Below are 25,248 nucleotides of genomic sequence, written 5' to 3' on the forward strand. Positions count from 1 at the left end.
ACATTAGTATCCACACTGTGCCTGAAGAGCCAAACGAGACTCTTAAAAAATTCCTCAAACAATTCTGCAGCTAACATTTGACATCAGCTCACCATAAGGGCATTGGGGGGGGGCACATGGGGGGGGGAGCAACTCCCCAGGCGATCCAGGACCCTCCCACACTGGGCAGAGGAAACCAACAGAGTGTGGTGAAATCAAAATGAAGAACCAGTCAGGCTGACCCTGCCACTAATGAGTAACATAATACGACTCCATTTCAAGACCGGAGGTGGCCATCTCTGGGCCCAGAGGCAAGGCAGGCTGCCCAGCAACGTGCCTCGGGTCTCCGGTGCCTTTCCCTTGGTCTGACACCGTTCTCTCTGGGACTCGGCACCTCTCTGCCTGAAGCCGTGCCTACAGACACTCCAATGAAGTCCCCGGCTGCCTTCGGCATACCCCGATCTGGCTGTACACGCCAGCAAACAAACCTGTCACCCAAATGCCATTCACACAGCGGAGAAGCAGCCAGGAAGCCGAGGCCCCTGCCCCCAGCCCCGACAGGGTAGAGTCATAATGTCACATGGAATGTACGATAAGAAGCGAGGATGACAACCGGAGCTCTGGGACAGATCATTTGACAGAGAAATTTATTTGCTGGCAGACTTCCGACGGCAGGCTTGCTCGGCGATGGCTCGCTGCCATGCAAATGAAATAAAAATCAATATCCTTGGGTCTGTAAAACAGTGTGTCAACAATCACACTCCAAACAACTTATATAACATACCTCACCCCGTACCCAAATAGCACCGAGTGTTTTTGTTCGAATGCAGCACACAGTAAACAGAAGGGGAGGGGGGGAGCCACGGGTGGGGGTAGACGGCAATTCTGCAGGACCTCCTCCTTCAGCAAAACCTTTCCAGGACTTCAGTGAGGAGATAATCTTTCTGTGATTATGACCAAACCCTTCCGTTGCTTAGCAACACATAATTAAGGAATATGTTTTCAGATCCGCTTTGCAAGCCCAGCCATTATCAGATGAAATTACTGGAGCAACAAATGTCATCGCCATGCAAATGAGTTGCTTGCAAAGAAAGAATGTTGGACTGAGGGAGAAGGAAGGCACACGGGCCCTCAAAACTTACCGACTCCCCTCCTGGCACACATGGATTTCAAAGTCAAAGTATATAATCAGACTTTAAAAAATAAATAAATAAAAGTGGGGGTGGGGAGCACAATGCCAGACTCATTAGCAAGAGAAAAACAAGAAAAAAAAAACAACAACACATTGGAGGAGCGGGAGGGGAGACGATCCACCCCCAAAGCCAGTCTCTTTAGAAGGACAGAAGGCCTGGAGGGCTGGCTCTGTAGTCATGAGCCACTGTATGTCATCCTCATAGAAACACCTATCTCAAGGCTCTAAGACCAGGCGTATCCAAGGCAGCTTTAGAGGACACTGGAGAAAATGTACACTTCCCACCCCACTACCCCTGTCCGATATGCTAGGTATTTTTAAATCTATTTTAAAGCCGTTTGAGGGCTCAGCAGTTAAGAGCACTTGCTATTCTTGCAGAGGATCTGGGTTCAACTCCTAGCGTCTGGATCGGGCAGCTAACCAACATCCACCTGTAACTCTAATCCCAGGGCATTCGATGCCCTCTTCTGGCTTCTGGGAACCCTGGCACACACATACATGCAGGCACTCATACACACACATAAAACAAAACAAAAATTAGAATAAAAATGATGTCATTTTCTAAATTATGTACGTTGGAAGGCAAAGGTAAGGAGAAAACGGATTGACCTTTTCAGTCCGGATTCTAGTGTTAAACACTAACTGTTCAGAGGACACCCACCAAGAAGTTTAACCACAGTGTCCAGTGAAAAGCACACAATGAATCAATCACTCTGGGCTTCTGCTTTGAAGAAAACCACCTAGCATTCCCCGCCACTTCAACAGGGAAATAGTATCTTCCCCCACGAACAAGCAGAATTCCCAACCATGTTTTCTAAAACGAGAGGCTTAATCTTTTTCTTTTTTTCCTTTCAAACAGTTCTAAGAGATTTCAACATGTTGCTTTGTTTAGCCCACAACTATGGAAACAGACGTGTTCTTATCGGCAGAGGAGAATCTCTGCCTTTGATACTGTGGGCTGGCTTTGCAGAGCGGGGTTGCTGCCCCCACTGCCAGGCACTGTTACCAGCAAATTATCCTTGCCCAATTTATAGGAGGCATTCCATCAGCTACTCTTGGCTTTTCCAAAGCTATCCAATGGAATTAGAGAACCACCCTTCTCATGCATAAAAACGGGACAGTCTCTCAGAACGGCTTCTGATCCTCTCCGGAAAGCAGCTACGTTTCAAAACCAGATGAGGAAGCCGGCAAACCGGGGCTTAACCTGCTACATAAATCTGCAGAACTCAAGAATAAGCCCATGGGAGGAGGAAACTGACCCCAGCGTTCACCCTAGTACTCTGGTAGGGTTTGCAGGGGGCCGGGCACACACAGACAAGACACATAGGACCAGTAGGAACACATTATTTTCTCCTCAAATCTCTGTCCTCTCCCCCGACCCCTTGAACTCCCAGCCAGGAAGGGTAAGTTACTTGGTTCTGGAGTGAGCATGGTTGACACGATGATGGGGGCCCCCGTCCGCCGGGCCACCTTCTGGTACGGAGAGTGAGGTGTGTGGAGGCTTTGGCTGACTGGTGGCAGGGCAGGCGGCTCCATGGGGGCCGCTCCAGGTTTCCGCAGGAGCTGGGGGCTGCCGTGGGGGCTGGGCAGCGGAGAGGCGGCCACGCTGCGCTCCCTCTTCAGCAGCTCCATGGGCACCGTGTACGAGGTGGAGTACGCTGTTCTGGGACTTGAGTGGAGGGGGACAGAAGGACCCGGGTTAGTCAAGGCTACCCCAGCAGCTTGGGAAGGATAGGAGGGGGCCAGCCGCGCTGTTAGGGCACAAGGGGTAGGAGAGCTGTACCCGGAGTTGGGGGGCAAGTGGGGGGGTTGGGCCCCCACCACTGGGGCAGAGTAAGTAGCTGCTGTCTCCAGGAGGTGCTGGGAAGGTGCGCTGGAGGGGCGGCGAGCTGCGTCTCCAGCCCGGGGAGATGGTGTCTGCAAAGGCCCAGCGGGGTGGAACTGCAAGGCTGTGGTGCCCAGCGAGGCCAAGTCACTGGGCAGCTCACTCCGGTGGCTGAAGCTACTGGACCGAGCGCGGGGTGGAGGGCCTGTCCGGTCCTGTCTCCGAAACTGCATCTCTGTCCTGCAGCTGCTGGCGAGGCGGCTCAGGACACGGGCCTGGCCCAGGTTGGGTGCGACGGACTTGATGTCGGCGTCCTCCAGGGTGGCCAGGACGGCGGGGGAGTCAAAGCCTTGCTGTAAGAGGGCTGCCAGGGTGGCCTCTGCCACACCTTCTGCCCGTAGCAGGGCCAGAAACTCCGGGTACACGGTCCTCTTGCCCCCAGGCCCCTGGAACGTGGACAAGTCAGCTTCATAATTCTCATAGGTCAGCTTCGAGTGGATGTTTTCCCGGGGAGGCCCATAGCCTCTGTTCAGGGGACCCGGGGCTACTCCTGTGCTGTTCTCGGTAGGAGCAGCTGAGCTGGGGTCCACAACCAGGCACGTTGGGGCCACCTGTCTGGCAGGGGCAGAATCAACAGGTCTTTCGCAGATATCGCTGTAGACTTGACTGGGGGTGGGGGAGTAGGTGGGTACGTCTATCCCTAACCTTGTATCAGGCTGTTCCCTTCCATACCTCCCAGGAGATGGAGTCCTGCCATGTGTCCTCTGCCCATGCGGGAGGGTTTTAGCCCCAGAATCCCGGTACAGGTGGCCAGTATCCTGCAGAGCAGGTAACTGGCCTTGTACCTGCTCCCACGGCACTCTGCTGCCAAGCACTCCGTAGCTGGGCACCGGCCGGCTGGCTCCTGGGTCCCGATAGAAGGGAGGCTCCTTGGGTACCCTGGTGCCCCTGGATGGGTCGCCATAGTAGTCTTGTGGCAGCAGGGAGCCACGGCCAGACATCACTGCCTGTCTGCTGTCGTAGAAGGCGAAGTCAGGCACCGACCCCTTTCTTGATGGCAGCGAGTTGTAAAAAGCTTCCCGGGGCAGGTAAGGCTCAGTGTCCTGTGCGCAGTGGTTTAGCAGCTCACACCAGGTCCCTTCTCCGGGGCCATACGTCAGAGAACTTCTCCTCCCGGGAGGCCCCGCATTCTCCCAAGGGACCTCATACCAGCCAGCGGCATCCCAGCTCTGAGAACGGCCGATATTGATGTGCCTGCTGGGAACCGGCATTGGCAGAGCAAATGACTCCAGCAGAGGCAGGGAGGAAGCCTTTCTTTATAAATCTTCAATTACATACATCAAAACCAGACCTGGCCGCACGCGAGCCCTTCCGAGACGGCAGGAACAACCAACCGGGGGTTTCTGTTTCAAGGCACGACCTAAATTATTAATCCTCTGAAACCTTAGTAGGCAAAAAGCAGACTCACGGTAACTTTGCCTCATTCCCCAACGGTAGCCCGCAAGGTCTGTCCAGTGCGACTGTAGCCCAGACAGGAGGCTGTACTCCAGCCTGCTGGGCCCCCTTTCCGGTGGCTGTGCTCACATGGCCCTCGGCTTTTGCAGCGTGAGGATTAGGCGCTAAATAAAACCCCTAAAGCTTTTGTTCCATGTGACATCTCAGACTGATGAAGCCGGCAGCCTGCCTTAGCCAGGCCTAACATGCCCCCCCCCCCCCCCGCCCCGTGCCCCCAATCTGATCCCTTCCCATCCCTTGCCCGGTCATTCTGTCCCTCTTTGGAGAGCCCCTGACCAGCCAGCCCCTCTCCACTGATGGCAAGAGAAACAAACTAGGACTGCTTAGCTGTCCGTCCGGTCCTAATCCCACTGCACGGGACGTTAATCTGCAGCACACAGCTAGAACAGATCAAATGGAGGCATACAGGAGAGCCTTGCAGCCGATTCCAGGAGAGGGGTTGTGAGACGCAAGCCTGTAGTCCTTAGCAGGTCATACTGCGCAAATCCAAACAGACTCCTCGCCCGAAGATCGAAAGGCAGGTTTTTTTCATACCACGAGGGAAAAAGACAAAGTGTGGGTTAAGACCCGGAATTAATCAGTGCAAGACAACAAGCGCCAGGCTGAGCCGAGGGTCGGCCACCAAGGAAGAAAGACCAGGGACTCCTGTGCTTCCCGTCTCACCCTGTGGGCCATGTGCAGAGCCCCCCCCCGCCCCCCAACCTCTATGTCACATTTCACAAAATAAACCAAGGTGGTGATCAAGAAGTATATTTAAATGAGATAACATAACTATATGCAGGCACGAGACCAAAGAAATTATGCGCCTTCACCCACTTCTCTCTGAATCTAAGATTTAACTAGAACCCTCAACTAGAGAGATACCAGCCATTAAAATGAAAAAATCCAAATGTGAGACGCATGGAAAACTTACTGTGGGGTGTGAATTTGGATAATGTACCTTTTCTATGAAGCAGGTTTATGGCGGTACCATGCTCTCACCCTACCCAAGCCCAGTCAATTCATGTCAAATTCTGGGACAAGAGCTGTGGAAACTGATACTCCTTAAACAGTTCTTATCCCTCCAAACCTGCCCAGTGCAGCTGTGACCAAGGCTGGACCGTGGTGCCATTAACCCGAGCACATGCTCCCAAAGACTACAGACCATCACGCTAATACCACTGCCGCCGTTCCTGACCCAAACGTCATACTCGGTGACAAAGAGCCCCAAATCCTGTTTCGACTCCCCATTTCCTAGGATTCAAGAAGAGGGTGAAGAGCCGGGAAGGGCAAAAGACGGCTCCGCATCAGATTCCCGCCACTGTCTGGAACGGATCCACAGCACACTGCGGATGACAGGCAGAGGACCAGGTCAGGAAGGCCAAGGGGACAGGTCAGGACACACCCAGGAGAGGATTTGCAATTCTCTAGCTCTAAGCAGGTTCATTGAGAATATGATGCGAGAATGCGCGCGCGCGCACACACACACACACACATCACAGAGCAAACGGTGCAAAGCCAGGAACACTTCGCACACCAGCTCACTGCACTAACTAGTACTTAGTAGACTGTTGGGTCCAGGAAAGATAAGCTGGGAAGGCTTGTGCACGCACTCGTGCATGCACACACTCGTGCATGCACGCAGGGTCTGCAGCCTTCAAAGGGTGGCCGCTGCTCGGTGCTTTGGTGTTATAGTGCTGTCGTGACATGATGTAGCATTAACTCCAGGGGGCTCTACTTGCAGTGTGGACAGGCTCCTCCAGACCTAACTAGAACCATCTGGTAGCTGTCTGAGAACTGGCCCCCGCCCCGGGGAGCTCTAGGGGCCTTACCAGTTTACTGCCAGGAGTTTGGTAATGGCCAAGTCCACGAATCTAAAAGGATGCGGGAAAACTGCTAACTGGGGAGAGCTTGCAAGAAAGCAGCAATGACTCAGGCAGGCAGCCCCTGAGACACTCGGAAGGCGTGACCTCAGGCAGGCAGCCCCCGAGACACTAGGAAGGCGTGACCCCAAGGGCATGGGCATGGCGGGCGGTGTGGCAGCCAAAGACAGGCTCGGGCCTGGGGTCCCCTCTGCAGCAGAACCAGGAGGCCCAGATTCCATTCTCAACAACCTCCAGCTGGTTCTGTCTGGAAGCCAACCAAACTCACGAAGCCTCAGCTCTGCAACTCAAATATTAGGACAGATGTTTGCTTCTGTGAGAGAAACACCTGTACCTGGACATAAACTTCTCCAAACTCCGGAAATTTTTTTTTTATTTTTTTTATTTTATTTTATTTTTTTTTGCTTCCACAGCATTTGAGAAAATATTGATTTTTCTGAGAAACCTGTCTGCCTAAAAAGGGCAGGATGGGTCCAGTTTCTGAAAGGCAGTGAGTTTCATGGATATAACTTTTTAATCCTATAGGAATCCCCTCCATAGAAGATCATAAAGTAAAAACATGATGCCTGTCTAAAGTAAGAAACAACCCATGCTCTGGAGACAAGAAAAGCCCAATCAGAGTTCAATGTGAGGAAGAGCTGAATGGCCAACACAGAGCTGCAGGGAGTATTGGCTGGAAGCTTGTTCTTGAATTCTGTGCAACATGGAGCATGACTCTCACAGGTTCAGAAGCTCAGGGAAGAAAATAGGCAGATGGGGGTCAAGACAACCCAAGGGCAATTCCCCGCCCCCCCATGCTAAATCCCCCTAAAGTGCCTCATGACCAGACAGACGAGAAACCATTTTAAGACTTTCAGAAGTGTGACTAAGGATCTAACTGCCTAAGAGACAAGATCAGGCTGTGCAATCAGCAACGTCAAGGCCACTTGAATATGAAGGTCAGCCCTTGTCCAGCTCCCCATGCCACTCCCTGCCCACCCGGTGGGACGATGGGTCTAGGTGGCTCTCGGTCTCTCGGGAGCAGCTTGTGTTTATGAGCAGCCGGCCCCAGCTCAGAACATTGGAACTACCTGTGGTAGGGTGGAGCATGAACAACCCGGCTCCCAGCCTCCGTGGGTGTTCCTCTACACCTAAGCCACGCACGAGACCAACAAAGCTCTGAGAATAAGGCTGGAAACAAGAACTTGCTGGGGGAAAGTAGGGCTTTCTTGTCACCAGGGTGAAGCCATGGCCACGGCTACCTACAGCCTGCAGCTTCCCAGGGTTGCTGCTGAGTTTACTGGGTTACACACTGCCTTCCGGCTGAGACAGAGTCAAGAAATAGGCCCCAAGCCGTGCCTACTTCCTACTTTTAAATGTGGACAGTCTGTGCTTGGCTGTTTAAAACCCTAGTCTTCGGTGGAGATCAGTGATCTAGGTTGTGTTGAAACGCAGCTTCCTGAGGTGGGGTTCGGGGGGAGTGGCCTTTTCTCTTGTGCAACCAATGTCCTTTACTAAAAAGTAAGGTGTTACTATGCAACGCACTTTGAAAATAGCCACGGGATGTTTGAGGCCACTTTTATTCAAATGGACAGGGGAACATGAATGAACAGAACTGGGGATCGTGCCAGTTGAGCTGCCAAGGATAAAGCACATCACTCTCACCACACAGTGGCACTCTCACTACTTATGGGCTTGGAGCAGTAAGGCCAGGGAGCATACTTACCCTGCTCCAAAGAGACAACCGGGGGCAGGGGGTTGGGGCACAGCCAGAGCACAGGCTGCAAAGATCTTCCACGGGACCTGAAGAATGAGTGAGTGAGTGTTCGCCCTCCTTGTGGACCTTGGGAGAATCCGCTTCTCACCCTCCAGGTGCCAGCGGGAAGGGAAGAAGCATCGGGGTTTACACATGCCTCTCCAGCATGTGGAGAACGGAATCCACACGTTTTAGCCTCTCTGAGGAGTGATCCACCTGGGAAGAGGGGTGCGCACATGGAGAGCCACCACACACAAACGCATGCCGCCTTCAAAGATTCCTTCACAGCCCAGTGCTGGGTGTTGCTGGACAGAGAAAGGAAGCCACAGAATGAGAAAGGCACATGGACGCCCTCGGCAGACAGAGGGAGCAGGACAGAGCTAAAGCAGGTAAGCTCTTTAGCAAGAGATCCGATCACTGCTCAGGGCACATAACGCAGTCTGAGCAGTACGACATAAACCGAACTGCAGGGGTTTCGCTGCACACCCTAACATTTGTAGAAGAAACGGAAGAAGGGCAAGACGCAGCCGGCTTCGGATACACTGTGGCCCATGACCTATGGCTGCTTTCAGACCTACTGTAGGGAAGAGTGAGTGTACTGGTTCCTCATTAGGAAATCATCATTGTCCTAACTATGACCAGGAGGAAGGAAATTCACCAATAAGAAGCCAGGCTGGGAAGATGACCGGGTGGTCCTAAAACACCCACAGGAGAGCCTAAGCTCATGTAGCAATGGAACCAGGGGACAGTGAAAGCCGCCACCAAAAGACCAAACCCGACAACAGCAGTGCATCATCCCCTGCCAGGGTCTCCAATGGCACCACACATCCCGGAGCCCCAGGGCAAAACCTAAGCAGCCACATTCAACTAGAAATGTGAGCACAGACAGCCATCCAGGAGGAGCAAACCGAGGAGCACAAGAAACAGTCGCATTTGTACTGGACCAGTGATTAAGGGAGAGTGAGTTCAGCATGCAACTTGATTCTTAGCTGCAAGGGAAGGCCTGGCCAGAAAAGAGCAGACAATACCATGAACCCCCTCCCCAGGTGCCAGTGAACAACAAGGGAGATTGGACTCCAATAGGCAGGGTCACTGCTCCAATTCATTTAGTCAAGTAAGACAAAACAGGGGATTTTTATCGCAAGCACATTACGCCTTTGGCTTTCCTGTCTGAGCATTTCCTTACAACGTCGCGCATTATCTGGGACAGTTGTTTATTGTAGAGTTTTGAGCCACATCTAGTTGACTATTGTATATTTATTTACACAGCTAAAGTAATTGCAGCTAATCACTTAATTACTGGAAATGTGCATAATTGCCTGATCTCAACATATAATTAAAATGTATAGCAACATTATGAATCCCATTTTTAAGACGTAGGTTTGGGGGACTTTGAAAGACAGCTTATTAAAAATGATCAGGAGTACCTGTGGACAATAGGGTTCACAGCTGTTCCTATGCAAAAACTAAAATCACAGATGCATAATGCATTTAATTAAAAAAGGACAGGTGAAACCAAATAGCATCTTGGATGTAGAAAACCAAACATAAACCAAAATGAACCGGGTCCTGATCCTTATACAGGTGGTGTGAGCTCTGATGAGCCCTGCCAGGCAGACTGGCAGCTGGAGAAGCCCTATGAGCTGACCCATACCACCAGGCCCTCAGCTGGGGTTGGGCATTTTGCTACTCAGGTTCCCTCAACAATCCAGAAACATCTTAGGGATCTTCGAGATTCTAGGATCACCTAAGTACCTTCTTGGGGAATGTTGTGTTGAGGCGCTTGATAGCAAGCAGATCCAACTCCGAGTGGAAAACACTACCCATGAAATCAAGCTGCCCCACCCATAGCTGCAGCACCTGCTGCTGTGTCCTTCTTGGTGACCATGGAAGAGCCATGCTTCTTTCTTCTGTGCTCATGAGACTACTGGGGGGGGGGGCAGGGGGCGGGGGAGAGGGAAGGAATGTTGATTACAACTTCATAGCACTTCCTTGTATTTAGTTATTTATGTATTTGTTTTGCTTATCATAACTCAGCTGGTACCATTCTTGGAACCCGTTTCCACATTTCTAAAGAAACACTTGAACACAATAAAGTAAAATAAATAAATTAAAAACACAATAAAATACCTACTTCATTATATTGTTTTCCAAATCGCATCCTCAACAGCTACAGGAAAGGAATGTATCCAGGGCGTGACTTTACTCTAACCCATTGTAAGACGGCCTAACAGAAAAACATCACAGGCAAAGCCACAGTGGACTTCTACAGTTCTATAAACCCCAACCCTGGGTTAGCTCTGCAAGGCTGAGTGACAGCATGCATGGTCTGTGACCCGCAAACATTTGGGGAAAACCAGACTAGCCCTGGCATGATCGAATAGGGTATTCAAATCCACCCGTCAGTACAATCCACAAATGGACTGCGTCAATTATGTCAGCAAACCAGAGAGAAGAAAGCCAGCGCCTAAATTATACATCAGAGGGAAAGCAGGTTGCAATCTAGAGATGAACGGCCATGTGATCAAAGGCTGTTCCGTAATTATTCCATACAATGTACTCCAGGATTGTCTGAGAGCAGGCATCAAGAAAACCAGCAGAGAACAAATTACAGATATCAAAAAGGGCCGATTACAAAAGCACATTCAAACCTGGCCTTTGAGTCAGCCTAAAAGATTTTATTATTCCAGTTGATTTGGATGGAGTCCCAATGACTTTGGCTGCCCTCTCGATACAGAGGAGAGATGTTCTCTAGGTGTGTATGTGAGTGAAGGCCCACATATTCCCAGTCTGGGTATAAAAAAGATGAAGCTTCAGGACATGGTACTCTGAGCAGAACATGCATGTATCCCAGAGAGAAACTGGAATAAGACAACAGGTTTCAGTGGAGCGTTCTGGGGGAAGAATCCTCCCTCACAGGGACGAAGCTAAGATTTCATCTGACCAGCTCCTGTGGCACTCTGTCTTGCCCAACTCTGGCAAGGGATCCCAGAAACAGGTAGGTGGCCAGCAGGTATGTGATCAAAGATACAGTTAAGGGGTTGTTAGCACTGTCTGAAACCAGAAGGTAGTTCTCCAAAACCCAGGACACATGCATTCAATCAATTAAAAACAAAACCAAGCCAGACATGGTGGCACACACTGATAAACCCAGTACTAAAGACGCTGAGGCAAGAGGATTGCTCAAGGACAGCCTGATATACACAGCAAGACCTTATTTCAAAAAGATAACCAACCAACCAACCAACCAACCACCCAACCACCCACCCATCCAACGTCCCTAAGGGACAGAGAGGAATTATCCTTGGGATGAAGTATGGTAAGAAAGGGCAGAGAAGAGGGGAGCCGGCTCTCTGGGAAACTATGCTAAACAGACATAGTGAGAATTCAAAGCTATGGGAGTGCTGTGTGGTAGCCGTACAAGGCCTTCAGTCCAGAGGGCTGAGCTCTGGGAACGGCTAAAGAAAGAAGAGCTGTCTTAGGAACAAGGCACAGATCACCAGCTCATCCGTAAAATGGGTGCTACCTATCCAGACCACTGAACGGCATGGCGCACACCCCCAACGGCTGTGACTTCCTTAGACATTGGGCAAACAGGGTCACAGAGGAAGGGTTACACCTGGCAAACTTCAAAGCACAATTGCTCCCGATTCTGCAAAACCATGCACATTTAGATGAAGATACACCTGAACAACTTTCCGTCATAAACCAGCCTGGGTCACAGACACAGGGATGGGTCAGAGTGCTGGTGAACGGTGAGCAGGACAGAAGACATGATCAATGGTTGGCCCAGGTGTGGTCCATTGAGTTGTGGAATTGTTTCCGATTTGTCATCCTTAGTGGGACAGTTATGGGTGGAGTCTTTCAGGACGCTACCCTTGCCAAGTCGACTCACTGGGGCTTCCCCGAGAGAGGGTTCAGCAACCAAACCTCCACGAAGCCCCTTCCTGCTGGAAGTCAAAATTTCTACAGTCAGGTGAGTTCAGACTGTGGACTGTTCTGGGAGCTGCTCGGTCCCAAATCTTCCATCACAACAATGCTTCCAAAGTTTCTAGCAGGCCAGGTTATCATTTGAGATTCTCCCCAGACTAAAGAGACATGACGCTCAAATGCAGTGTGCAACCCGGATGGCTGCACAAACGGACGTGACAAAAACAAGACAGCCACAAACGGGCCCATGCGGGAGACGCGAACATATAATCTGCAGCGGATGGTGTCTCAGGGGACGATTATGCTATTGTGGTCATGTAGGAAACTATCCTAACAGGAGACACATGCCATGGGGTGGTTACCGGAAACCACTGCCATCTACAAGCTTGTTTCAGATGCTTCTGGAAACAATTCACACAGCAAACCACACACACACACATGCACACACATGCCCTTATACCTCACAAAAAGCAATAAAATGTTAGGTTAGTAAATGCAGTTGAAAAAAAATAATGGTATTCATGACACTAGTCTGTCAATCTTTCTATAGGGTTTAAATTGTGTTATCAGAGACCAACAGCAGAGATTTAATATTTTGGATGTTTATTTTAAAAGCCGGTTAAATGCCAAGTTCCATAAACTAAACTATAGCAGAACCCAAGGGACACGGTTGGGTAGGGGGGTGGAGTCCTTGCATACTCTGAGCAGAGCGCTCAAGGGCTGTCTCAAGCAGAATGGCTTTGATGTCCCCATCCCATGTGGCTTAAGCTACATCTATTTAAAGGACAAGCAATTCCATATGGGTGGCTGCAGGGGAAAGAGCATGGGGGCGTGTCTGCCTGCCTGTGAGCTGGAAGGACAGCCACTGCACGGGGACCCTCCCCTCTGTTACAGGCAATGCACCTACCATACCAGGAACCAAGGCTAGCCCTGCCAACGCTCCCCCCATAACCCCTAGACAAGGTTAACCCTGAAACACTGATTCTGGGCTGACACAGGCCACATAAACCTTGAGTTGCAGGCTCGGGGTTCTTTGCTACTAATTAGGAAAGGATAGTGCCTAATCAATGTTTCAGAGTTTTATCCCCAGGTTTCCATTAGATTTTAATTATGTTTATTTTTCCTTTCATGAATAAAACACTTCCAGACATTTTCAAAGATACCGAGGACTTGGAAACATCAAGAGGGGCAAGAGTGGGCTCCTCAGAAGTATCTTGGAATTCATTGTTGTAAATACCTTAATGGAAAACAGATAAAGTCTAGAAACTCCAGGAAGTTAAAAAGGCTGGTCCTGATATGTGGTGTCTTTCATATGCAAAGTAACCCTAGGTATATGAAAGAGGGGCACCTCACAGCCTACAGCCCTCCCTCACGTTCTGCCCAACCCCCACACAAGCCAGGCCCTGTCTAAAGCCAAAGGAATAGCCAAGGCCGTGGTGTAGGCCGTGGTGTAGGCGGAGAGCCTGGAGGCCCTAGTGTCAGGGTGGGACGCTGCCAGGCCCAGCTGTCTCGAATGAGCAGGCCTGAGAGGATCTGCGCGAGGCGAAGGGGCCGCGTGTCTTTCGTGAAAAGCCGCCAGCCGTGCTGGCTCTTCTTACCTTCACAAATTCTGTCCAATCGCTGTCGCTTGACTCTGTGCTTATCCACAAGGGCCATTCTTTATCGAACTTTGCAACTCTCTGATTCAAAAGGCAAAGCAGTCCGCTAAGAACTTAGGGGAACTCGCAGGAGTCTGCGTGCATTGCGCCACTATGAACCCTGAAACAAGGAGAAAAGAATCCTTAACTCTCGGGAGACCTCCAGGACACAAGGTCATTCACGACTTCCTGCCACTTTCTAAGAGGGTCCTGCTGCTGCTCTGGCGTGTGGTGCTTGCTCTCTTCCCAAAACACTGGAGCCTCCACAAACTCCGGTTTTCTACCTCGGGCCCGGCAGAAAGGACATTTGCCACGTGCGTGCGTGCACTGCTGAACACAGCAAATGGCAGTCAGTGCACCAGCTTCTCAGCTATGGACACCAATTACAGACGGACCAACCTCAATTATTATTGCGACTCCAAGGCCAGAGACCAAGAGACAGCCGGCTGGATCTGCCATTGATTTCTTTGAACCTCAGAAGTGCTACACCACCAAGGAGGGAGACAAGTCTCATAGACAGCTCTGGAACACTGGCTGCGGGTCCTCTGATAATTGCATGGGGGGAGTGCCCACGCGCCACCGTGACTGGCTCTCTCTAGGCCTCCGCTGGGCAGTTTTCAAAAGCGCTTCCTTTCCACGGTGGACTTGCAGGGACCAGGCACCAAAAACACAACATAGTGCAGCGCAGCACAACACACACTCCCTGCTACACTGGGTAAAAAGGGGCTTGCCCGCGCCATCTTCTAGAACCTTCCTTCCTTAAATGCAGGGGGGGGGGGGCTGTAGATGGCTGGCCCTGCATTTAATCCCACATTCCTGGACTGGTGGTTCTGGTTAAGCAGCAGAACTTTCTAAGCATTCCCTGATGACTCAGGATCAGGAGAGGAAGAGCCTGAACCACATCTGCCCTCTTTAAGTACCAGCCCATAAATTGGTAGCCAGGCACTACCGTTTTCTCCTTCAGAACTGGGGTCTGTCAGTCACTGCGGGAATAGCAGGGACTCATTCTCTGGTCTCCCATTCTTCATGGCAAAACTTCAAGACCAGTGTTGTTCTAACTCTAACAGACACACACACACACACACACACACACACACACACACACACACACACACACACACACACACACCCTGTTCTCAGCTATCAGGCGAATCATGCCGAGAAAGGAGAGGACAGAAAAATAAGACTCAAGGGTTAGAAGTGGAAACTCTGGTGTGCATGGGCATCGTTGCCTCTATCAAAGGCCCAGGCCCAGGTCTGAGTAGTAACATGTAGGCAAGTTCTTGGTAATTAATGGCTAATTTCCCAGCAATGTGGCTGGTAAGGCGTCCTGAAGATTTATAGCAATAATTACATGAATGTGATAGAGAGGGGGAGATAGGAAAAAGCCGTTTCTAACCATATAATGACCACATCCAAAAGACATTAGACTCTTCTAACTCAAGCAGCTGCCAAAAACAAGCCCATCGCCACATGGACACACTTATAGAACTCCTGGTGTTGTTGTTGGGCTCTTCCATAAATAAAGGCAGCCGTGTGTGAGCAAGCCCCTAACTGCAGGAAAATGGAGATGGGATAGAACATCAGCCACAAATGCACAGAAATGTGACCCAAGCCCACACGCACAGCAGAGAGTCTGAGCTAGCCCTTTTACCTTGCTGAGGCTGAGGCTCTGAGGTCCACACTTGAGTGTGGCACCTTCTGGTAAAAACACAAGCCTCGTTATCTACCTCATCCAAAGGCCCTGTTAATATTTGTGAAGTCTACGGAGAGGAAAACTGCCAGCGTTATGATCGGCGGCAAGATGGGCTGCGCACCCTCCTCCTCCTGTGAGGCGTAATCATTCTTTTTGCTTCCCTTTGAATTTTAATTTGTATAATTAGACGGCTTCTTGAAAAATTGATAAGCAGAATCTTGATCATGCAATCAGAGATCAGCCAACAGCTTACACAAATGTCTGTGTCTTACTACTGGGACTGATTGCCATGCCTAGCTTTCCTGGGGCTCTTCTGAGGGGTCGGTCCAGTGCTGGCCCTGAACGGGAGGTACCCACCCATCACATCAGCAGTGACTACAGACTTGTGGAGCAGCTAGTTTAGCTGTTGCCCGGACCGGGGGCAGTGATATCACATAGCTGCCACCCCCTCTTACAATACTTCTGCTTAAAAAAAAAAAAAGTATGAAAGACATTTTTCTTCTTTTCCCTTCCAAGAAGCAAGCTATTTATGAAGACTAACACAGCCACTGCACAAACGTCAGACACAAGACATGCCTTATAATGGAGCAATGCACGGTGGCCTCGGGCGCCTGTCCATACCAGTAATGCCCACCCTGCACCAGCTATACTGGCACTGGGTTCCCAGGCATCAATCACAGACAGCCTTCTTGAGTTTGCTAGGAAAAGCAAGCTTGCCCTTCCTTTATCGTAAGTCAGGCAAAGGAATTTGTAACAGTCATCTATTGATATCATTAGTCAAAATGTTCAACAAAAATGCAAAAGTACACATAAGGAAGAAAAAAAGAGGAAGTGCTGTGGTTCTAGTCTTTCTTTGCTGAAATCACAACTTGAATCACAGCAGGAGGAAACACAGAGGTGGGCTGGGGTTCCAGAGCCCAGCTACAAAATGACCTGATAAGGGCTGTCCTGGAGACTTGGGGGTCCCTGCTTGTGGAGCAGGAAAGGCATTCCTTGTATGTCATCATGTCTAAGACAGACAGGAAATTTTCTAGGAACTGCTCTGGCCAGCCTTGGGTTTGGTCTTGACACTTTCTACAAAGTGCCAAGGGCACACCAGGCTTAAGGCAGAGAGCAAAAGCCAGTCAAGTTCAAAGTCAAGAGGAAGTGAGGCTGGGCGGGGAGGCAGGTGGACCTCTGTGAGTTCGAGACCAGCCTGGTCTGCAGAGTGAGTTCTAGGACAGCTGAGGCTGTTCACAGAGAAATCCTGTGCATGTGTGCCTGTGTAGTGTCTTTTCATGGATGAGGAGGCAACATGAAGCCCAACCTCACAGGAGAGAACCGGAGGAACACCAGGCCAACCCAGAGATAGAAACCTCCTGAAAACCGTATGTGATCGAAATGAAATTTAACTTATAGTAGTCTTCCCACAACACTAAGGTGTTGTCTTCCACAGCTTCAGTTACTCCTGGTTCTACTGAGGTCTAAAAATTATCACACTTAAAATCACTACGTTTCAAACTGTGCATGGCTCTGAGCAGCATGAGAAAACCCTAGAACACCCTGCAGTATCCAGCTAGGACTGGAGCCACCCTGCGGTCTAGTGGATCCACACTGTATTTGCCACCTGACCACTAGTTACTCAGTAACTAGTGTTTGATAGCCAGCTGATCCTTGCAGTGCTGAAATCCTTATGTTCCCGTAACGGTTTTGCTTAACACCAAAGAAAAGCCCAAAGTACTTCCTCTGAGCAGGAAGGTGAACACTGATGCTTCTACAGGTGTGCATGTATAAAGGGAAAAATGTTCTATAATAAGATCTGGCATTCTCTACTCATCAGGCATCTACTGCTGGTCCTGAGACACACCAACCCTGGAAGAAGGAGTTAATAATATGGGTAAGTCAAGAGATGTTTAGGCAAGAAAGCTTGCATGCTTCATGCACTGCTTCATGACAGTGTCGAAGAGATTCGAGAAAAGGACAAGAATGAAAGACTGGCCCGTTTAAAAATTACCTACGCCGACATTAAACTGAAAGAAAACCATCCAGGATTAAAGGCAAAAGAAACCACTTGTCCAACAGAGTCTAAGTTTGGGCAGATAAAATGCTTCTAGAACGCCGGGCGGTGGTGGCGCACGCCTTTAATCCCAGCACTCGGGAGGCAGAGCCAGGCGGATCTCTGTGAGTTCGAGGCCAGCCTGGGCTACCAAGTGAGTCCCAGGAATGGCGCAAAGCTACACAGAGAAACCCTGTCTCGAAAAATCAAAAAAAAAAAAAAAAAAAAATGCTTCTAGAACCCATTTAATACCACAGACAGCTTCCCTTCTTTTAAGGGAATCTACTTACTCATCATGTTAGTACAGAAAGGTCAAGTTTTGCACCAGTTTAAAGGATGAATACCACTGTAGTTAAATGGACACACCTCCTTGTTAATCACAAACCAGGTGCTGATTTCAAACCTCAGTGCTGTGGCGAGCTAATGCACGTAGAAAAGGGTCCAGACACCAAGAAAGCAGCATCAGGGCCTGTGGTCATGCACCTTCTTCCACAGCTGGGACCCTCCTTTCCAAGGCTTCCTTGTATACAGAACCCAGGTGAGGTACAACAAGGACCCTGCACCATCGAGGAAAAGAAGACCCCCATTGTTGTGAGGCAAGGGTGAAGGCTTAGGGTCTCTGTGATGCTCCTTGTTTAGACCCAGAAAAAGGAAGCCAATGGTACTCATACCTTAACAAAGCCATTCCATGGTTTCAGGAGCCAAGCACAAAATTACCAAGTTTGCAGAGAAAGTACCAATCAGTTTCTAAACAACTCCTATGGACAGAATGCGTGTGCACCCCCTCAATCCTCTCACATTGGAAGTAGTTCCTCATCGGGTACCAGGCACTTGAGCCTTCTGAGCTCCCCTAGCTCGGAATGACTGGTAGTGGTTAGAAAGGACTGTCACTCCCTGAGCACACAGTCGATTCTGCAGATGTCCCCCCTTCCTTCCCTTTTCTGGTGTAGGTTGGGGGGTGGGAAGAGAAAGCCTCCTTCTCCCAGAGTCCCCCATTCAGGCCTTGGAGATAACTAACTTAAGAGGGTCCTTCCTGAGACACAAACACGGTTTTACACAGAGTCCCAGGGCCAGGCAGTCCACCATCCACTAAGAACAAAGAAGATTCTTTTCTTCGGGTAGCCCAATGCTGGGTGACTGGGTGCCACCCTAGTCACCTACCTCAATTGGTCAGAGACCCATCCTCGACCCTCAAAGCACAAGCACCTGGAATGCACACACAGGCTGCTGTGGGCCAACCACAGCCTCTTTCCAATCTGGGTAGCTCCAGAATGTACAAGAGCTGGGGATTTATAAACATAACATTACTTTTATCACCTTTGACTTGCCTGTCCCCAGGCCAACCACTACAATTCCATACTAAAAAAATAAAGACAAAAATCTCATACCATGTGATCCTATCGAGTCAACCAGACTAATCCAGATTGTAAAGATAACATATATTGTCAATAATTTAGGCCAGGTCTGCCAGATTCTGCCACTGGCAGAGTTTCCTAGAATTTGGAGGGTACTCGCTGGTGACAGAGGGCTGGCCTCTAGTAACTTTTGTGTGGTCCTGGGTTTGAGCTGCGGGAACAGACTTACTGTGCCATGAAGAATCCACCAGGCCAAAGGCTGTCCCAGTCAAGGGAGGTGATTAACTTTAAAGCCCTGATTTTCCTGGGATAAGCAAGTGGTACAGTATTGCTTTGAGCTGGGATTCTTGGTCCATACATTTCCCAGTGATCAATGCAAGCCCTGAGAACCCTAAATATGTTCATTTGCTAAAAGTGATAACCAAGGCATGAGGATTTGGGCAGGAAGAACTTCCAATGTTCCTAATTGGTTGTTTTATTTCAGTCACATTGGGAATCCACCCATGAGTCTTCACATTCTACAGAAACTCTCTAGAATTTTCACACATTTAATTTAAAAGCCCTTGTCCTCCAAACATGCCTTCAAAATAAATATTTTAGTTAATAATACAAGCAGAATAGAGGGGATAAAAGCAAAGCAAACGTCCCTTCAAATTAAGAGTCATGGAAACGATGGCGTGTGCTCTAGCGGCTTAGTCTGAGGAGTCTCTAACTGGTCCCCACCCCAGAGTGGGATGTGTGCTCCGTAGCTCAGGAGCCTGGCTAAGCAATGTAATGGGATCAGCAATCTCACATTCTACAGGACAGAACAGTTCGTCCCTGGTGATATATTCAGTGCAAGAGATGGTTCAGAATGCTTTCATATGAACAGGTAGAGGATGCTACCATCAAGACAAAGAATCCACAATCTCTGAAGTTCTGATAGAATGTCTGCAGAGGGAGGGGTCACCATACAGCTGCAGGGTGGGGGTGGAGGTTCAGTACCACAAAGATCACTGAGGGCAGAGCTCACAGCCTGTGACAAAAATGAAACACAGTATAATCTCCTGGGTCCAGTGCTTCGTGCAGGCAAAGGGTAGATGGCCACCAGCATCCCAAACGCAGGAGTTGGACCACAGTGAGACTTGGTAGGCCATGTATCTTTGAGAATAGTTTGGAGATTACAGACTACACACAAGAGGCTATTCACTACACTACAACACATTAGACAACAGTTATATATTAAAATATATTGTGAACACAAGTCATTATAATGAAACAAATACCTGGGCTTATTGTTAAATTTGGGAATATTTTTCTTTGTAAAAATTACTGGTTCCAATATAACTGATTTGACTCAAATGAGTTTATGAATTATATCTTATTTAAATATCTATGAAAGGCAACTTTAGACGATCAGTTACACATTACAATGATAAAAGTGTTAAACAAACAAACTTGTAGGTGTGGTGGTGACACACACCTTTAATCCCAGCACTCAGGAGGCAGAGGCAGGTGAACTCTGAGTTTGAGGCCAGCCTGGTCTACAGAGTTCCAGGACAGGCTCCAAAGCTACATAGAGAAACCCTGCCTCGAAAAACAAACAAACAAACAAACCCAAACTCCAAAACAGAACAAAACCCACCAAAAAAAACCTTAAATATCTGGGTTAGTTTATTTTAAACATATCTGACTCTTGATTTTGTTTTGACCACACAGAGGACCCTGTACTTTGAAGCACATCGGCACTTGAGACCCCAGGGGCTTACCTCTTGACATCTGAGGTCCAAAACACATGTCCTAGTACCTGCTGTCACAAAAGCAATGGAAAACAAGACAAGTTCCCACCCCACTCCTGCCCCATGGCCAACCTGTCTTGCTGGGATCAAGATCAGCCTAGGAGAAGCATGGTCCCAGCAATGGGGCTCTTCAGCCAGCAGAGGGCACTGCTCACCCTGCCCGGGCATCCCAGGCTGCAAAGACTGGGTTGCTTTGCCTGGGTCTCAATGTAGACTCCCATGAGAACCCAGAGAAAAAGACTGTCAGCTACCCTTGAAGGAGAGGCCTGAGCACTGCATGTCTTGGGAAGCAAGAGCTGGTATCTGCCCTCCCCCCGGCCATGAATGCTAGCATAAAAGAAAAAGCTAAGCCCTCCCCCATGATCTTACACCTCCACTAGGAGCCAACGACCCCCTTTCATAGCTCAGGCTGAGGAGCGGTGGGGTTCTTCACCCAGGGTGTGGGGTGGGTTTTGGCCCACAGAGAGGCAGCCCATGCTTAGGAGCTGATTTTCCATTAGTTTGCAATTCTCATCCAAAGATGTGTGAACCACGGTGATGGCTGATGGGAACTTGACAGTGACAGGATTTTTTTTTTCACACGTATTTATTTACTTATTTATCTTGTGTGGGTGTTTGTTGGAGGGGGACATGTTTGTGTCACAGTGGGACAACCTGTGGGAGTTCCTTCTTTCCTTCTACCTTTGGGCCTTAGGATTAAACTTGGGCCATCCCAGTGACAGGATTTGTAAGAGAGAATAGTGGAGGTGTGAGGTTATGCAGTTCCGCTAAAGCCTGATAGGAGTTTCCACCAAACTGAAACTTGGGGGGTGGGGTGGCCGAGGGTGTCCACAATTGTGCAATTGTTCCTTGACCCTAAGATCCCTTTGTTGTAAGACTTCAGAGCAGGTGCCCATCCCCCCAATAGTATATGCTAAGCGGGGGAAGGAAAAGTCAAGAGGACTTCCCTGTAGGGGTGGCTGTCTGTGCTTCACCCCCGAAGCACTGCTGGGTACCTGCCCCGCTCATGGCTGAGGGGGGACACCCCTTAAGACATGAACCCTCTCTACCTTGTGGTCTTGGATGCTGGTACGGCGGACCAAGGTGGAGTTCTCCAGAGAACCCCATGGGACTGCGCTTCACCTCTCCTGGATCCTGAAACCAAGTCCTCTTTGCTTGTAAGTTAACTCAAATGAACCCCTCTGACTATCAGACAGACTCTGTGGGATTGTCCCGAACTGCCACTTTACCTCCCATTTTAAAATAATCATTTTATTAGTTTATTTTGGGGAGGGACATAAACACTGGGCATGTGTTGAAATCAAAGAACAACTTTTGGGAGTTGGGTTCTCTTCCTCCAACCATTTGGGCCCTGGGTTTAAACTCCAGATGTCATGCTTGGTGGCAAGTACACCTAAACCACCTCACTGGCCTAGATTTCCCAATCTTATATAGGGAGGGATGAGACTAGCCGAGTCTCCACCTGCATGCCCACCAGCCTAGCCCGCCAGCTTTTCCAGTAGGGAACCCCGAGTGATGCAGGGGAGAAGGGGCCGCTTAACCCACTGATGTTACAGGAGGGGGCACCATGCCTCACCTAACCCCATACTCTCCATAGGACAACCAAAAAAAGAGGGAACCAAGTGGCACGATTTCAATCATGAAGGAGCACTCTTGAATTTGTAATTGTCCTGCCTTGCTGTGGGATGTCTTCCTGTACACTGAGTATGTGCTGTTCTGATTGGTTGACAAATAAAGCTTCATTGGCCTATGGCAAGGCAGCTTAGAGACAGGTGGAAATCCAAGCAGATAGACGGGAAGAGAAAGGAGAAGCAGAGAGACGCCATCCCGCCATCCAGGGAGCAGCACGTAATGGCACACAGGTAAAGCCACAGAACACGTGGTGACATATAGATTAATAGAGATGGGCTGAGTTTAGTTATAAGAGCTAGCTAGCAAGAAGCTTGAGCCATAGGCCATGGCCATAAGTTTGTAAGTAATATAAGCCTCTGTGTGATTATTTTATAAAAGGCTGTGGGACTATGGGTGAGAGACTTTCCTGACCGTGGTCCAGGCGGGACACAGGCAATCTTCTGACGACACTGCCTCAACCTCCTGACTAGCTGGGATGACGGTTCTGTTACCGCAGGGTCTTTCAGAAAGGCAATGGCACTTGGTGAACCTATTTCTTTCTGCTCTCTCCCTTAATTCCAAAGGGACAAGAGGAATCCCTCCCTTCGATGCCCAGCCTCCTGTCTGCCTGGTAGCCATGTCACTCTAGGCAAAGGCTCCTGCCCTCTCCAGTCGCCGCCCAAGTTTCACCCAGGGCAGGGTCCACAGCCATGTGTGGCTCGCAGAGTCCAACAGCTGCCTGAAATCCCAAGGCCGGAGGAGTATCAAGTCTCTGCTTCAGAGGATAGGAAGGAGCAAAGCAATGGCCAGTGTTAGACTGGGCTAGAGGCCGACATCCCAGGGGACCTGTGGGCGAGCATCTCAGAAGGTACCCTGTGAGGGGTGGATGGCAAAGAGAGCGGTCTTCACTCATTCCTACCACCCAGCTCTGGACAGTGGTCGGGAAATGTCAGGTTGTAGGAGGACGAACGGAAATCAAGTGGGGAAGCAGATACACAGCCTTGCTTTTGGGCAGCAGGGCACTGGCCAGATGCTGCATCTTGCCAGCAGAGGATCTGCTTCCTCTTGGGGAAACCTCGCTGAGGCTTCAGGGACAAGGACTTACTGATCTATCCAGCTCCTTTTTAAAAAACTATAGAGATTCAAACCGCTGTTGCTGGACCACCCTTTAAGAGATCTGTACATCGGGATGGCGAATTTGCACAACAAAGCCCCGCGTGTCAAAGAATTTACAAACAAAACTTTATTAAAAGGAATACTGGGGCTCCTGATCCCTTGGGGACCCTCCTACGGCCTGGCATCCATAGCCTTTTGCAATCTCTGCTCACACCTAGCACAAGAATCAGGTTGGCATATCACTGCAGACATCAGATGAAAGACAACTGTGGTTTCGGGCATCGCCAGGCTCTTGTAGGCATTCTCAGAGGGTCACCAGAATCATCTCCTATCCTACGGAGAGGCCTGAGCTATGGACCGTCAGTGGGGAACCATGGTCAATATCCAGATTGCAGTAGCACGAGGGGAGAACACCCTAGTCACAGGCACCCAGTTAAGTGGAGCAGATTCTGACCCCAGGAAATGAAGACCAGCCTTTGTGGCTTAAATCTCTACGTTCTGAGGTAATTTGTCACACAGCAACAGATAAGTAACAGAGCCCTTTATACAGCCCATCAAATTTACTCTGGTCACTGACGGAGTGCAGTTCAACAGAAGAGACAAAGCCACGGATCCATTTGTAATGCATGACACCAAGCTCCATACACCTACAGGCTGGAAGACACTAACAAACCTACCAAAGGCTGTAAATCCCAGCTGCCTATACTGATGTTAGGTCTGTGATATATCCACTCTGTGAACTCCCGGGGTAAACTCTATTCTGTTCACATCAGCAATACCCAGCGGCCCCAAGAGTGGAACGTTACCCCAGACACTTTAAATAAATTTCAGGGCTCCCCTCCACATGTACTAAGGCACCCTGGGGTCTCCACACTGACTCCATGCACACTCATAAATCTGGGGGATGATTAGACAGATCTATCAGAGCATGAGCCCCACATTAACAATGTATCTCCCAGGTCACCCTCTGCACGATAATTCGCTGGGTAAACAAGGCCCTTTGGTTTCCTGGGAAGTGGTCCTTGAAACAAGGGTGAGCTCCTCGAGTCGCTGAAGACACAGCTAAACACTCAAGGCAGCCTGCGAGCTTGCAGTCACAAATATGGCCATTCCTGTGATGGGAAACCCCAGGTGTGAGGCGCTAGATATGCTGAAGGCCCTGCCTGAAACCCAGGATGAACAAAGAAGCCGGAAGGGCAGTTGTGGTCACGTGCACCAGAGTTACATGGGCCCAAGTAACACAATCACGGGCTTCAACGCCTGTGGGGTCTTTGCTGACTTTTTGGAGGCGTGGCACCCCTGAAGCCTGCCCCCTCTTACAAGTCATCAAATCCAACAGCTGGCTATCTTCAAATAGCCTGTCTTCCTAAGGCCAGCTTCCCCACAGTCCACGCTTCCTTCTGACCCCACCTCTCCCAGGAAGAGCTCTGCAGAAGCTTACTGTTGCCAAGCCTGGAAGCAATGAGGGAGTGAGACCCAGCCCCAGGGACCAGCGACTTCCCATGGAGCCCCACCCTGTGGCTTAGAACCACTCAAAGGCTGTGCTCTCTAGAACCCACTGGACTGGTTTGAAAAGGCATTAGATAGAAAGACAAAGAAGTCCAGGAGGACACAGACCCAATGTGAGCAGGAGCTTTGAGGGACAGGGCTGTCCTGTTGCCAGGGGCTGGAACGCTTTACACAGGCAAGCATTATTTTTACAAGTTAGTGTGCAGAGACGGTCCCCGGGTGGTTCCGGGTATTCAGTTACACACCATGATAACGATCCGAACATCTAAGGCATTCGTGGCACACATGGATGGTACTGTGCTCCCCAAAATATTGTGCACCCTAATAAACTTATCTGGGGTCAGAGAAAAGAACAGTCACAATATTAAACAAAAAGGTTAGGCAGTGATAGCATACGCCTTTAATCCTAGCATTTCAGAGGCAGAGATCCCCCTGAATCTCTTTGAGTTTAGAGCCACACTGGAAACAGCCAG

At 49.7% G+C, this 25,248-nt stretch overlaps 1 protein-coding gene across 11 annotated transcripts in view; it reads right to left on the reverse strand.

Annotated features, from left to right (window-relative positions):
- The window catches only part of Ctbp2 (C-terminal binding protein 2), a 137,877-nt gene that overhangs the window by 27,495 nt on the left and 85,134 nt on the right, over positions 1 to 25,248 (reverse strand). For 7 of the 11 annotated variants that reach the window (XM_076554087.1, XM_076554071.1, XM_006976947.4 and 4 more), the window contains one exon: positions 13,637 to 13,796. The exons of 3 other annotated variants lie outside the window; for them this stretch is intronic. In XM_076554087.1, coding sequence (XP_076410202.1) covers positions 13,637 to 13,694 — 58 coding nt within the window. In that variant the 5' untranslated portion in view covers positions 13,695 to 13,796. Of the gene's footprint in view, positions 1 to 2,583; positions 4,283 to 13,636; positions 13,797 to 25,248 lie in introns of those variants that run through there. One more of the 11 variants, XM_006976946.3, reaches the window with a different exon arrangement.

The sequence above is a fragment of the Peromyscus maniculatus genome, chromosome 1 (genome assembly GCF_049852395.1).
Source record: "Peromyscus maniculatus bairdii isolate BWxNUB_F1_BW_parent chromosome 1, HU_Pman_BW_mat_3.1, whole genome shotgun sequence".
Taxonomy (NCBI): Eukaryota; Metazoa; Chordata; class Mammalia; order Rodentia; family Cricetidae; genus Peromyscus; species Peromyscus maniculatus.